This window comes from Dipodomys merriami, unplaced genomic scaffold, assembly GCF_024711535.1.
Source record: "Dipodomys merriami isolate MVZ:Mamm:240054 unplaced genomic scaffold, mDipMer1.0.p SCAF_7, whole genome shotgun sequence".
Taxonomy (NCBI): Eukaryota; Metazoa; Chordata; class Mammalia; order Rodentia; family Heteromyidae; genus Dipodomys; species Dipodomys merriami.
In genome coordinates this window covers 68190866-68207120 of record NW_027206290.1, presented here as the reverse complement: position 1 = coordinate 68207120, position 16255 = coordinate 68190866, and the positions used below count along the sequence as shown (strand labels likewise).

At 42.1% G+C, this 16255-nt stretch overlaps 1 protein-coding gene across 2 annotated transcripts in view; it reads right to left on the bottom strand.

Annotated features, from left to right (window-relative positions):
• The window catches only part of LOC138816816 (immunoglobulin gamma-1 heavy chain-like), a 37464-nt gene that overhangs the window by 15925 nt on the left and 5284 nt on the right, over positions 1 to 16255 (bottom strand). For both annotated transcript variants that reach the window (XM_070006914.1, XM_070006913.1), the window contains exons 2-5: positions 13463 to 13810; positions 11873 to 12220; positions 2334 to 2681; positions 38 to 388 (exon numbers count right to left, since the gene is read on the bottom strand). In XM_070006914.1, coding sequence (XP_069863015.1) covers positions 38 to 388; positions 2334 to 2681; positions 11873 to 12220; positions 13463 to 13810 — 1395 coding nt within the window. The remainder of the gene's footprint in view (positions 1 to 37; positions 389 to 2333; positions 2682 to 11872; positions 12221 to 13462; positions 13811 to 16255) is intronic.

Below are 16255 nucleotides of genomic sequence, written 5' to 3'. Positions count from 1 at the left end.
GGAGACAGCAAGAAGTGTAGTGAGAGGACATACTCACCAATTACAGACACTTGGGTGCCCTGGCCTGACTGGTAATCCTTGTTCATGTTCTCCTTTACAAACTTCACACAGTAATAGACACCAGCGTCTGCAAGAGAGACTTCGCTGATGCGGATGGAGAAGTCCGTGTTGCCAGCTTTGCTGGTGTCTGCAGTTGCTTTTACTCTGGGAAAGCGATCATCCTTGAAATTGAAGATTAATTTCCGATTTGGCCCGGATCCCTTAAACCACGCAACAGGGCCACTGGGGAGGGTGTCGGGCACAGTGCAACTCAAGGTGATCGTCTTCCCCATTTCAACAGTCCGTGAGATCTCGTTTTGTTGTACGTGGGATGTCTGGTCTGTAGTTCCTGGAAAGAAACACACAGTCATTTCTCATTTCCCCTGCTTTGGCTCAGGCTACCCTAGGGGGAACCTGGATGCAGGCCATGGTTGGGTCTTATTCATGACTTCTATGTAGAGACGGCTCGTCCTCTGGTAGTGTTAGGTCCAGAGGACCACATTTGTCATCCCCTCATTTCTATTTCTTGGCTCCTATCCACGGCAAGAAAACAGGAAGTGTGGGGATCTTATGCAGGGCTAACATTCATAGACAGAAATTGGTTTTTCTACTCATCCAAAGGCCAGGACTTTTTTTTTTTTTTTGCCAGTCCTGGGGCTTGAATTCAGGGCCTGGGCACTATGCCTGAGCTTCTTTTGTTCAAGGCTAGCACTCTACCATTTGAACCACCTTTTTTGTTGTTGTTGTTGTTTATATGGTACTGAGAAATGGAACTCAGGGATTCATGCATGCTAGGCAAGCACTCTACCTTTAAGCCACATTCCCAGCACATTCTTAAATGTGCTACTCTGTTCCTTCTACCCAGGTCCTCCAGTGAGGATGGGACAGGCTTCATCTCTTGTGAGAAGGGCGAGAGAGCTATTGCAATTTCTGGAGAGATTAGTGCTGGAGAGTTTTGGAGAGGGGAAAGTGGAGAGATAGCACAACTGAAACATTTGATGGTTGACCCTATGCATGGTTCCATTACTTATCCTTCAAGAGGTACAAGGAAAGTGGAAGGCTCATTTTCTCTCAAAAATAAGAACCATTGTCTCAGGGATCCTCATAATTGGAAGTCTTTTCCTGACCCGCACTCCCTTCTCAACATAGCTGCCATTACTACTTCATGATGTGATGGGCCCTGGTAATAGCAGTGCCTCCAAGACATCAAAATCACAGACAAAAGAGTAGGTTAGCTGGGAAGGGAACTCTTGTCCGGTGAGGTCAGGATAGGAGAGAAGCAAAGTAGCCTGTAGCCACACCACTGAGTTTGAGGGACACGTGGATTTTCCATGGCCAGTTGTGTGCCTTGAAAAGGTGCCTTGGTTCCAGGGAAACATTGCTGCAGAACAGAGGGGCCTGTGGCCTCAAGGGCCCTTCATGACATGAATTTGGAAGTTGACCAGAATGAAACACTGGTTGTCATCAGGAATGAGGGCATGGAAGCTCAGGGCTCACCTGGGGAAACCCAAGTGTCAGACATACAATTGGGCCCTTCATCAAGACATCCTGCCCCTCCAGAGTCTGGAGATGGTCAAACACAAGCCCCCTCCTCTGGCTCCACAATTCCCAGGCCATGGAGTGATGAATTCTCTGGCTGTGGAGTGATTAATTGCACGCCTAGTGATTGACCTGTTGTATGATCATTTGTGGTCTCAGACTTCACCTGCAGCCTGCTACTGAGCCCCAATCACATCCCCATTGGTAATGGAGGTAGATGAAGGGAATCATGTCTGCCTGGAGATCGCTCTTTCCTTTGGATCAGGATGTGTTGGACATTTGGGGCCAAACTTAATCCAGACACAAGATTACACCTTAAAGGGCTGTGACTAAAATTTCAAAGACTCTCAGTCTAGTGCAGTGCCTTGCCTATATTTGAGCCCAGGAATAGTTCTGAGACCTTCAAAGAGCCAGTCAAGCCTCTGGGTCTCCATTTCCCTATTATTTGGGTCATGCTATGAGCTATCTTTTACCATGGGAGTCTCTTTCCCTGTGTCTCTGGACCTTGGTAGATCTGACCATCAGAGAAGAAGGACTGTAGCCTCCAGATATGGATTGATTTAATATTTGACATTTGACTCTAGAATTTTATCGGAAGGTCCTTTCTTGTAGAACCCAACCCCAGAGAATGGTTTGTGCAAAAAGAGGCCTATTAACCAATGAGCTGTAATAATTCATTGAGGGTACCATGAAGAGTTTTACACATGCACATGCATGCCCAGGGAATGGAATAAGTGTGTCAGGCTGTTACTCACCTTTCACAGACACGTAGGTACCAGGACCAGACATGAGCTCCGTGGCAGGATTCCCTTTCTTTAACAGCACACAGAAGTAGGTGCCAGCATCCATTGGTGACATGTCGCTGATGCGGATGGAATAGTCCATTTGATTGGGTACTGTTTTCTGTACTTGAGTTACTCGGGGAAAGTGATTTCCATTGAAACTGTAGATTAATTGCCGTTTGGGCCCGTCCTCTTTGAACCATGAGACAGTTCCTTTGGGTGACAGAGAAGACATGCTGCAGGGCAAGGTGACTTCATCTCCAGCATCGACAGACACTGAACTCTCAGGCTGGTCTACCTTTAACTCTTCGAATGAATTTCCTGGAAAGAAACTTAGAATCATTTTTCATGTTTCCTGTTTTGGTTCCTTGAGTGTCTGGCTCAAGGCTAAGATAGAATTTCATTCCTTTTCCTTTGGGCAAAATGTTTAGTGCCTGAAACACAGGCACTAAACATTAAAAAAAAAAATGCCAGTCCTGGGGCTTGAACTCAGGACCTAGGCTTTACCTCTGAGCTTTTTTTGAACAAGGCTAGCACTCAACCACTTGAGCCACAGCACCACTTTCAGATTTTGGGGTGGTTAATTAGAGAAAAGAGTCTCATGGACTTGCCTGCCCCGGTATCCTCAGATCTCAGCCTCCTGAGTAGCTAGGATTATAGGTGTGAGCCACCAACACCCAGCACTAAATACATTTTAAGTGAATACACAAATGAATTTTAAAAAAAAAATGTGAGGTTGAATTTGAGTCTGATTTTCCTTTATGTCCTAGAATGAGAAACATTTCACTTGTGGTTAAGTATTATGCAGACAATCCACAAATGGCCTACAGGTGGAGGTAGTTCCCATTGTATACCAGCTCTGTCATCCCACAAAGTCTGACTCATCCATCGCCTTCTCCCCAAATAAACATGGAAACATATATTTTTAATGAGGTTGATATTTCCCTTAAGGGGTGAAATTTGATTCCTTGGCTGTACAAGCATCTCAGATATGATGATTGTTTTTCCTTCAGCAAAACTCAATACTTCCCAGCTCAATTGTATTAGTTAGTACCCAATTACTCTTGCAATGTGTGTCCTTGAGTATCTATCACAAGCAGCGCTGACAGAGTTTGCATAAGATACACAAGATGTATGCCAGATAAGTGCTACAAAACTCTGCAGACTTTCTTTTCATGTTTGCTTTATTTTACTCAGAGTATGTTGGTATGTTGTTTTTTTCCTCCTAGAATTGAGGATAAAACCATGGCTCTCTAACATATGAGGCAAGTTTTCTACCAGGTGAGCAATACCACCAGATCTTCGGATTGTATTTTGCTTTCAAGTTTTGCCTATTTTTTTCCCAGGCTGGCCTCAAACTCATGATCTTCCTACCTCTACTTCCCCAGTAACTGGGATTAAAGGCATGCATCACTAGTATACTAGTATACTCAACTAGTATAATTGTTTTCTGTTGCTAGGTAACAAACTGGTACAAACAGTGGCTGTGAACACCTATGAACTATTTCATAGTTTCTGTGAGTCTGTATCTCGGATCCAGCAAAGCTGGTTCTTGATTTCAAGGTCTCACCTAGAACCAATCAACATATCAGCTGGGCTGTGTTCTCATCTGGAGGTTCAACTGGGGAAAGGTTTGTTCTCAGTTTGCTCACGGTGTTGGCAGAACATGAGCATGTCATAAGACTGAGGCTCTCAAGTTTTTTTTTTTTTTTTTTTTTTTTTTGTCATGTGGGTCTTTCTAGCCAGTCCCTACTGCTTGAAATGTCTGGCTTCTTTCTACTTCAAGACAATCAGAAGAGAGAAAGGAATAGTAGTGATGGCTCTTATGTCATTGTAATCAGTTATGCTATAATTGGGCTCTATTGAATAGAAGCACATTGCAGATCCTGCTTAAACCCTAGAGGAAAATATACAAAGGTGAAGGTTACAAGTTCTTTATTCTTAAATAAATATTACTGTTTTAAGTTAATACTTAACCCCTATGTTCTTGGCCTATCTGTCTGGGTGGACTTTGTCTTGCTGATTCTTATTTTTGATACCTAGTTATTACTTATTTTTGCCAGTTTTTGTGAATAGATGTTTATTTACTATATGACTTTAGGACTCATTTTTACAGACTGTAAATATAGATCACAAATACATTATAACTAACTGGTAAAGATCTTCTCCCATTCTGTAGAGGGTCTTATTTGGTAATAACTGTTTCCTTTGCTGTGCAGAAGCTTTTTAATTTGCTCATTTGTCAATTCTTGCATTTATTTCCAGAGCCACTAGAGTCATCATGCATATCTGCTTCTTCAAGTGTGTCCTCTATGTTTTTCTATAGCAGTTTAAGAGTTTTAGACTAATGTTTCTGACTCATTTTAGTTGATTTTCATATAGGGGGAATGGTAGGGTCTAGTTTCAGTCTTCTACATGTAGAAACCCTGTTTTCTCAGTACTAATCCTCTCATGTAGGATTTTGACGTTTTTGTAAAAATGAAAATAAAAATCAGATGTTTTAGCTGTGCAGCTACCTTTTCTGGGATTTTAGCTCTATCTCATTGGTTCACATGTCTGTTCCTATGCTTTTTTTTTGTTTTGTTTGTTACTATGATTCTGTAATATAATTTAAAGTCAAATATTGTGATATCTCCAGCACTTCTCTTTTTGCCCAGAATTTCTTTGGTTGTTTGGGATATTCTGTGCTTCCATATGGATTTTAGGATTGATTTGTCTATTTCCATGAAGAATATTATTGGAGTTTTGATGGGAATGGCATTGAAATTGTATCCCTGGCTTGTGATTGTTCATTGTTTTCATGTCCCCAGACTAGCTCAGTCTAGTAGGCTTGTGTCAAGATGGAGCCTGGCTAAAGCTCTCTGAGCTATGGGAATTGATGTAATGAATGTTTTCTCCAATGTTTGCCTGTTGTGCAGAAGGAGTCCCTGTCACATCAAAGCCCGCACTGGGTTTGAGACTTGCGAGACTGGCAAAGCCCGCACTGGGTTTGAGACTTGCGAGACTGGCTAGGACTGACAGTCTGTTGTCACCAGGGCTGCCTGCATTAACGTGTGCTCAACCTTCACTTCCTCCCCCTGGGAAGTCAGGGTGGGAGCTATGAACTCTTCCTGACTTTTCTCTGCATTGTCTTGTTGCTTTTTTTTTTTTTTTTGGACTGCTTGTGGGGCTTGAACTCAGGGCCTGGACACTCTCCCTGATCTCTTTTGCTCAAGGCTAGTGCTCTTCCACAGCACCACTTCTGGTTTTCTGGTGGTTAATTGGGTATAGGAGTCTCATGGACTTTCCTGCTTGGGTTGGTTCCAGCCTCAATCCTCATATCTCAGCCTCCTAAGTAGCTAGGATTACAGGCATGAGCCACTGATGCCTGGAGTTTTGCATTGTCTTGCTTCTGTTTCTCCATTCTTTTCCTTGATTCCTGATACTCTGATGCTCCTTTTCTTTTTCTTTTCTTTTTTTTTTTTTTTTTGTGTGTGTGTGTGTGTGCCAGCCCTGGATACTGGAGTTTGAATTCAGGTGGGCTTTTCCTTTCAAGTCTGGCTTTTTGTTGGTTAATTGGAGATAAGAGTCTCATGGGCTGTCCTACCTGGGATATTGAACCGTGATTCTCAGATCTGTTTCCTGAGTAGCTAGGATTACAGCCATGAGCCACCAGTGCTTGGCGGTCTCTATTTTGAATGTAGGCTCTTCTTTGTTTTCCTAACCCTTTTCATGCATAAAGTCACAGGGAGGAAACATCCAGTTCACTGTCTTACTCCAAAATCCAAATCTGCATTTCTTTAGGGGATGGGGGTTGTAGGGGAAAATGAATAATCAGCCAAACTAGAGATTTTGAAATCTCTGTCCTTTCTGAGGGGTTGTCTCCTATGGGTTTATTCCTAGGCTTTTCATTATCTCAAATATTCAGCAGTTTGTTTGTTCCTTCTTGAGAACTCAGAATGTCTTGCTCTCCCTCACATCTTTCTGTGGAACGCAGAATCTCTGCAGCACTAATGAGGCTCAGTAATGGCCTCTGATTGTGGCAGCTTCCAACTGTGCTGTTGTTCATGTCAACACCCTGAGGCAGATGAGACAGAAAAAAAAATTCTCTGGGGTATTCCCCAGACAACCACAGGGTCCACTCTCTTGTGTTCATCCCTGGTGGGCTCTTCCCTAGGAGAGGTTTCTTCCTAGCTGTCATGCCTGGGGGGTGGGAGGGGTAGAGGAGGGGCAAGGCCAAATGTGCAGGCTTGCCTACACTTTCACTGGCATCCCTGCTTGGTTTGCATTGGTTTGCGGGGGGGGGGGGGGGGGGGGAGGTGGTGTAACTTCCATTTTTCAATTGATCTCTAAAATTCTCCCCAAGGTTTTCCGGTATATTGCCGTTCACTCTGTGTCTTCATGGGAGAATGAGGGACTAGAGCCTCTTAGTCAATTTGCTGATGTCATTCCTCAATGAGGGGGATCTGCTTTGTTCTCATAGCTCCATGTTGCTCCCAGGGCCCACTGACCACCCTCCTCCAGAGACCCCTCCTGGTTCTCAGGAAAACCTCACATCTGACCTTATCTGAATGTGCAGGACTGCTGCATGATACCCCAAATGAGAGAGTTTGCCCCATAAATCCCAAACAGGACAGTTTGTGCCATAAACCCCCAACAGGACAAGACAAAGAAATTCCAAAGAAGAGTTTCACCCTAGAATGTATAAAAACCTAGCCTTCTCACCCCTACCCCCCACTTTTTGTGTCTCCAACCCTGCTTGGTGTTTCATGGAGCCCCTTTGCAGCCATGATTAAAGTCTGCTCTCCTCTGCTGTTTCCTTCTTACATCCACTTGATCTCTCCTAACACTCATGACTCAGTTTCCTAACAAAGACTTACTTTTTAAAATTTTTTGCTACATTGAGGATTGAATTAGTGCTGCATGTTTGCTAGACAAATGCTCTTCCACTTAAGCTCTTTTGTTTACATTCTGTTTTTTAGAGCAGAGTATACCTCTTGGCTGAGTATTTTTTGAGCTTGTAATCTTCTTGCCTCTGCTTCTTGAATAGTTGGGATTATAGGCATGCCCCACTATGCCTATAATTTCACTAGTTTTTTGGTAGAGCCTCTTAGGTTATCTTTCCACTGAGATATTTTCTTTGCTCTTTTAGACCTAGAAGTTTGTGGAAATTAGTTACAATACATCCCCCCTCCCCAGCCAAATACGTGCTCAGTATTTTTAAACATATGCATCTGAATATTTATGTGTGAATAAAATTAAAGCATTCTGAGCCTTAAAGTTTGAGTTTTAAAAGGGGGGTCAAATCCATTCACATTGCTCCCCTAAATCATTTTAAAGCATACCTTTACCTCCACTTTAACTCTGGTTTTCTCATAGTTGGGAGAGCCAGAAACCCAAAGGATTCTGGGAATGAAGTCATTTCAACAGATTGCATTCTTATCTTTTTGTTGTTGTTGGCTGTGGGGCTTGAACTCAGGGCCTGGGTACTGTTCCTGACCTCTTTTGCTCAAGGTAAGTGTTTTACCATCTTGAGCCATGGCTCCACTTTCAGTTTTCTGATGGCTAATTGGAGATGAGTCTGATAGACTTTCTTGCCTGGGCTGGCTTTGAACTGTAAATCCTCAGATCTCAGATTCCTGAGTAGCTAGGATTACAAGTATGATCCACCAGTGCCCCAGCTCCTGTCATTCATTTTTAAGGACTAGATTTTGAATATGAGAGCAAAGATACAATATTTGTCTTTCTCAGTCTGGCTCATTTGTCATACATAATAATCTCTAGTTCCATCCATTTACCTGCAAATGATGTAATTTCATTTCTTTATGGTTGAGTAAATAATTCATTGTGTGCATATATATATATATATATACATATATATATACATATTACATTTTCTTCACCCATTCATCAGTTGATGGGTACATAGAGTAGTTCCATATTTTGGCTATGGTGAATAGTTCTGCAATAAACGTAGGTGTGCAAGTATCTTGACTGTATGCTAATTAGTATTTCTTCAGATAGCAGGATCATATTGTGGTTCTATCTTTAGTTTTTTTAAGGAACATCTACACTGATTTCCATAGTGGCTGCATTAATTTACATCTCATTAACAGTGTGTAAGAGTCCATTTCCCCCGACACTCTTGCCAGGCTCTGTTATTTGTTTCTTTTGCTGATGGTCATTCTGACAGGTGTGAGATGGTTTCTCAATGATGTTTTTATTTGTTTTGCTTTTATGCCTATGATATTGGTCATTTCTTCATGTATTTACTAGTCAGTTGGACTTCTTTTGGAAACTATTCAGTTCATTTGTCCACTTATTAATTTGGGTTGTTTATTCTTTTGGTTGTTTATTGTTGAAGCTGTTTGTGTATTCTGGTTATCAATTCTTGATCTAATGAATAGATGGTAAAATTTTTTCCATGCTGCAGATTTTTGTGAGTCTAGTAATTGTTTGCTTTGCTACAGAGATGTAGTCCCATTGTTTAATTCTTGTTCTTATTTTATGAGCAACTGGGGTTTTATTAGGAAAACATTACTTGTGCCTGAATGTTCAAGTGAGTAGCGAGGATGTAAGTGTGAGCCACGGTGATTGGTAAGGTATTTGATAGTTTAAATTTTTTTATTATTATCTTTAAGTAATTGTACAAAGAAGTTCCCATTCTACAAAACAGTATATGAGTACAAAGTGTCTGACAACATTGTCACCCATCTCTTGGTACTTGATAGTTTTGAGGCTACTGTGAATGGGATTGTTTTCCTGGTTTATTTCTCTGTTCATCATCAATCTATAGAAAAGCTACTAATTCATTTTGGTGCCAGACTTGGGGCTTGAACTCAGGGCTTAGGTGCTGTCTCTGAGCTTTTTTTGCTCAAAGCTAGCACTCTACCACTTGAGCCACTGCTCCATTTCTGACTTTTTGTATTTAATTGGAAATAAGAATCTCATTAGACTTTCCTGCTTTGGCTGGTTTTGAACTGTGATCTTCAGATCTTATCCTCCTGAGTAGCTGGGATTATAGGCATGTGCCACCAACACCTAGCTACTAATTAATGCTGATTTGTGTCTTGCTATTTTGCTGAAGGTGTTTATTGGATCTAAGAGTTTTTTTGATAGAGTTTTAAGGTCCTTTAAGTATAGGATCATATAAGAAATGGAGGCATGGCTGAAGGGTAGAGCTCTAGCCTTGAGCAAAAAGCCAAAGGAGCCGGGCGCTGGTGGCTTATGCCTGTAAATCCTAGCTACTCAGGAGGCTGAGATCTGAGGATCACAGTTCAAAGCCAGCCCAGGCAGGACAGTCTCTGAAACTCTTACCTCCAATAAACCACTAGAAAACCGGAAGTGGCACTGTGGCTCAAGTGATAGAGTGTTTGCCTTGAGCTGAAGAGTGCAGGGACAGCGCCCAAGCCCAGAGTTCAAGCGCCACAACCAACCAAAAACAGAAAAAAAAAAAGCCAAAAGACAACACAATGTCCTGAGTTCAAGACCTGCCTCCCCGCCCCCTCATGTAATCTCTATATAGGAGCAATTTGACTTTTCCTTTCTTGTTTATATCCCTTTTTTTTTTTTTCTCTTACCTTACTGGTTTGGCTCAGAATTGGAGCACTATATTGAATAAGAATGGACAGAGTGGTCATTTCAACTCATTTCTGATTTTTAGAGACCCTAGTTTTAGTTTTTCCCCACTGAAAGCAATGTTGGCTACAGATTTATCACATATAGCCTTAACTATGTTGAGATATGCTCTTTTATTCTTAGTTTCTTCAAAGCTTTTATTTTGAAGGGATGTTGAATTTTTGTCCAAACCTTTTTTTTGTACTTATTGAGACGGTCATGTGATTTTTGTTCTTGATTCTGTTTAAGACATTTTTTTTTTATCAATCTGCTTAAGATTTATTGAATGGGGCTGAAGGGTTTCAGACCACAGCACCTCCTACCTCTGTTATGAGTTCTATGTTGGACATTGTGACACAGGAAAGACCAACCCAAGTGATTTCCATTACTCATTTGTGGATGCTGGTGGAGGGGGCAGGGAACAAGACCTCTTTCCACTCTGGTTTGTAAGCTTAAATAATGGAATGTCAGCATTTTCTGCATTTATTTTTTCTAACGTATAGACAAGGTCTATGTGTACCAAGAAAGAAAGCCAGATGGATAGAGATGAGAGCATTATAGAAGTGAGAATTTGGGGGCACTGAGACATGACATACATTTTAGTCTCTGGTCCCTAAAATTCTTCACTGAATGTATGAGGAATCCAGAATCCTCCTCACTATTCAGTCAATTCTTACTTTTTGATTAACGTATTATTATTATTACTATTATTATTTTGTGCTTGAACTGGGGCTTAAACTCAGAGTTCCTTACTTGGCTTTTTCACTCAAGGCTGGTGCTCTACTACCTAAGCCATACTTCCACTTCTGGTTTTCTACTGGTTAAATGTTTTCTGCATAGGCTGGCTTTAAACTGGGATCATCAGATCTCAACCTCTCAAGTGGCTATTATTCAAAGCATGAGTCATCAACACCAGGCAAGTATTAGCTTCTTATCCATTGTAAGAAGAGACTCTTCACTAAGATACAGCATGTCAGCTTGAGCCCTAAACAGCCCCCCACCTTTATTCCCTCTCTACCTCAGTTGCTGAGCCTCCTTGAGTCAGTTTCCTTATCTATACAATCAACATGCACATCTCTCTACTGCCTGGTTGCTGTGTAGGTCAAACAGAGTCTTAGGAATATAGTAAATGTGCTATAAATGGTAGCATTATTATGTCAGTAATTTGGTAATATCTCAGGAAGGGCATTGTTCAAAGTTCAAGTGTCTTAAGTAGCAAAACAATAAGAGACAGTAAGGCTTTGATAGCAGGAAAATGACATTGGTAAGTCCCTATGACTCGGTATTTTGTGACTGTATGGCCTTTACTATGTGGCATTCCTTAGGACAAGTTGGCTTAACAAAGATGTTTTCTCTCTCATTAGTGGGTCCCCACAGACAGTATGAGAGCCATAGATAGCATCACTATACAATAAATGTAAGCAATGCAGATCAACAGCACTGCCTTCATCGACAGTAGATTTTTCCAGTCTGGCTCCCTTTCTGGCCAGTCTGGATATGTGTTTAGATCACTTAGCTCCCCACAGACAACTGTGGGGAGAGTTATTTTAGATGCTATGTTTCTCTGTCGGAGAGATATACACTAGATTTAACGAGGTCTATACTTGGATCCACCACTGGTAGTGGATATAAGATTATCTTAGTTTTCAGTTTAGCTCCCTGGGATTGGTTGAATATTGAGAAGTCAACAGAAATACCCTTTATCACCCAGTTAACCTTTCTAAGTCTTTATCCTTGTATAAAAAGTACCCATAGCTTACTGGGAAAAGGATAAGATCAGAATGTATTGGACCTTTAAGAATATTTTCGTACTGTAGTTGATCATTAAAAGGAAGAGATGATTGCTGAGAGTCTATCACACAGAGATTATTGCTGAGAATAAAGCACACAGCAAAGGGTAGAGGAGTGTCACTCACCAGTCACGAACACCTGGGAGCCCTGACCGGATTGATACTCATTAGGCTTCCCATTCTTGAACTTCACACAGTAGTAGGTTCCAGCGTCTGCAAGAGAGACTTCACTGATGCGAATGGAGAAATCCGTGTTGTCAGCTTTGCTGGTGTCCGCAGTTGCTTTTACTCTGGGAAAGCGATCATCCTTGAAGTTGAAGATTAATTTCCGATTTGGCCCGGATCCCTTAAACCACGCAACAGGGCCACTGGGGAGGGTGTCGGGCACAGTGCAACTCAAGGTGACTGTCTCTCCCGTTGATACAGTCTGTGACATCTCGTTCTGTTGCACCTGAGATACTTCCTCTTTGCTTCCTGGAAAGAAACTGAAAATCATTTCTCATTTCCCCTGCTCTGGCTCAGGCCAACCTAGGGAGAACCTGGATGCAGGCCATGGTTGGGTCTCACTCATTATTTCTATGTAGGACACACATGACTGCTCACATAGTGAGTGAGTACAGAGAGGCCTTGTGCTCCAGTGGTCCAGAGGACCACATTCACCATCCCATTTCCATTTCTTGGATCCTAACCAAGGCCAGAAGAAGACAGGAGGTGTGGGGACATGATGCAGGGTTAGTATTTATAGACAGAGACCAGTTCTACCCATCCAAGAGCCAGGACTTAAATATGCAATGCTATTCCTTCCACCCGGGTCCACCCCATGAGGATGGGACTGGCCTTCATCTCTTGTGAGAAGGGTGAGAGCTATTGCAATTTGTAGAGAGATCAGTGCTGGAGAGTTGTGAAGAAAAAGGGCATCAAGAAATAGGACAGTGGCAGCCAGGCACCCGTGGTACCTGCTTATAATCTTAGATGCTCAGGAGGCTGAGATCTGAGGATTGAGGTTCTAAATAAGTCATAGCTAGGCATGGTGGTACATTCTTATGATTCTAGCACTTGAGAAGCTGAGGAAAGAGGATTGTGTTTGAGGTCAGCCTGGGCTAAAACAGTGTCATGAATACAATGAGTAAGCCAGGCATCAGTGGCTCACACCTGTAATCCTAGCTACTCAGGAGGCTGAAGAGATCTGACAATTGTGGTTTGAAGCCAGCTCAGGCAAGAAAGTTCACGAGATTCTTATCTCCAGTTAAACACCGAAACAAAACAAAACAAAATCCAGAAGTAGAGCTGTGGCTCAAGGTAGAGTGCTATCCTTGAGTAAAAAATAAAGCTCAGGGACAGTACCCAGGCCCTGAGTTCAAGTCCTAGGATCTGCACAAAAAAGAAGAGAAGAAGAAGGAGGAGGAGGAACAAGCCTACTAGCCTTTTAGGTCTGTTTTCCTTCAGTCTATACTGCACATTAACCATGTGTAGTTACATGTGCGTAGTTAGTATACTTTTGTTTGGAAACTTCTCATCTCCATGTCTTTGGGTCCTGGAAGAAGAGCCTCTGACCTGTGCATGTGGCTTGACTCAATATTTGACATGAGGCTGTAGCTTATCAGAAGGGTTGTCTGCGGAGTCCTAGCCTGCAGTGTCCACATGCAGTCATGATGTGATACACAGAAAGGATGTTAAACACAAGTCGGAGGATGGAGCTTACCAAGCTGTACTCACCTTTTATTGACACATAGGTGCCCGGACCAGCTCTGAGCTTCACATCATGATCCCCTTTCTTTAATTTCACACAGTAGTAGGTGCCGACATCCTTGGGTGAGACGTTGCTGATGCGGATGGAATAGTCTGCTTGATTAGCATTTTTTTTCTTTACTTGGGTTACCCGGGGGAATTGACTTCCATTGAAACTGTAGATTAACTGTGGCTCTGGCTCGGCATCTTTGAACCAAGAGACGATCCCTTTCGGTGACTGACGAGGCATGCTGCAGGACAGGATGACGTCATCTCCAGCAATGACTGACACTGAGCTGTCAGGCTGGTTCATCTTAAACTCTTCATGTGAAGTTCCTGAAGGGAAATCTAGAATCAGCCAGGCATCAGTGGCTCACGCCTGTATCCTAGCTATTCAGGAGGCTGGGATCTGAGGATTATGGTTCAAGCCAGCCTGGGCAGGAAAATCCATGAGACTCTTATCTGCAATAAATTACTCAGTAAAAGCTGGATGTGGCACTGTGGCTCAAGTGGTACAACACTAGCCTTGAGCAAAAAGAAACTCAGGGACAGCACCTAGGTCCAGAGTTCAAGTCCCAGGACAAGCAAAAAAAAAAAAAAATCTAGAATCATCTCTGTTTTTCCGTCTTGTCCCAAAAGGTCTCATTTGAGGGTCTGGTTGTAGATAAAGGTGGGGTCTCATTATATTACCTTTGTTACAGCATTCTGTAAAAGCACCAGTCATAAGACAGTTCTAGTATTTGGTGCCTGTGGGATTAGGGACTGGGGTTGTGTTGGTTAGTAAATAGGTCCTTTATTCTGTCAAGAAATTTTTGAACCTGTTAGTAAATAGACAAATACATTTTTATCAAGTGAAAAATGCAAGGCATAATTTGAGGCAGTTTTTTTCTAGTTGTCTCAGAATTAGGGATATAGCCTCAAGCGAAGGCCTACACAGCATACTCAGAGAGACAGCCATGTGGAAGATTCTCCCTTGTATATCACATCTGTTGCTGAGAAAGCCCTTTCATCCACTTCTCTCAAAACAAGCCTTGAGGCACACATTTTCAATGGAGTTGATATTTTCCCTACTGGGTGAAAATTGTTTTGTGGAGTGTGAAAATGTCATAGACATTAGAAATGTTTGTGTTTGTCAATAGTCAATCATGTCCAACAAAATCTCTTCCCTTAGCACTTAGTACTTAATTGCTTTTGTTAGCTGGTTCTCTCTGTCTATCTGTCTGTCTGTCTGTCTGTCTATGGTATGTATCCTGGTCCTGGGGTTTGAACTCAGTGCATGGGTGCTGTCCTTGAGCTTCTTTTGCTCAAGGCTAAGTAACGCTCTAGCACTTGAGCCACAGCTCCACTTCTGTTTTTTGGGGTAGTTTAATGGCGATAATAGCCCATGTCATGGACATTTCTGCTTGATTTGGCTTCAAACTTCTAACTTCAGATCTCAGCCTCCTGAGTAGCTAGGATAACAGCCACTGTGCACTATTAGGTGTTCTTGAGTATCACACAAGGAACACTGAGTTCAGGCAAGATACACAAAATGTATACAAGATGAATTGTACAACATTGTAGCATTTATTTATAATAACCAGGGTATGGAGATAACCAAAGTGCCCACCAAGAGGTAAACAAATAAAAATGTGGATATTTCACATTTATATCACTTATAGATATCATATTTATATCTTATATATTCACATTTATGTCATACGTATAAGTGTGTGTACAATACTATATAGTCATTACTTGTAATACCATGAATGAACTTAGAGGACATTATTGTTAGGAAAATGGAGGAGAATGGAAGGAAATAGGCTGGACTCGATCTTCCACAGGCTAGGACTGTTTATTGAGGGACAGTAAGTGACACAGCCTTCCCTCTGGCTTGAAGGCTGTGTGTGTGTGGGGGGCGGCAGGGCACTGGAGTTGAGGTTTTTATAGGATCTGAGGAAGGAAGGGGTTCCATGAGTTTGGTATAGGGGGTGACTGCAGGTGCAGACAGAGAATAGGGTAAGTAGGCCCTTATCCAAGATATCAGACTTTTTTTTTAGTGTTTAGAATCTCTACATCTGTCTTGCCTAGATGAGTTGACTTTCACAGCATACAGTTCTTAATTTTCCAACCTCTTAACCCTTTCCTGGCCTCACAGTTCAGCTTCAGAGCCTTACAGGCTTAGCCCCAAAATGGAATGTTTACAGCCAGGCTCAGGTCAGATTGCCCTGCCTACCTGGGGTTTTTGCCTGAGCGCCTGGGATAATAGGGTGGAGGTCAATCCTTCATATTCCATCTTTAGATACGTTAAATGACTGGGCCAGAGAGGAGAGGCAAGTCCTTCAATTATGCTATGTGAAACAATCCAGGTCCAGAAGACAGATAATACATGATTCTACTTATATACAGACTCTAAAAAACGTCAAATCCACATAGAATGGATTTTTTTTTCTAACTAGATGTTGAAGATGGTGGTGAAGGAAGTAGGTGGGAAATGGCAGATGCTAGTCAAAAGGCAAAAGGTTCAGTTAGACAGGAGGAATAAGATCTTCTGATTCACTGTACAGCAAAATGACAAGTTAATAGTAATACATTGCATTGTTTAGTTTTAAAATTTTGGGGGGCTTGAACTTGGTTGGAGCTTTGAGCTCTTGCTTGACATTTTTGCTCAAGGATGATGCTCTACCACTTAAGCCATTGCTCCATTTCTGACTTTTTGCTAGTTAATTGTCAAGCTGGCTTTGAACTGGGAGCTTAGTCAGCTTCCTGAGGATCTAGGATTATAAGCATAAGCCATCT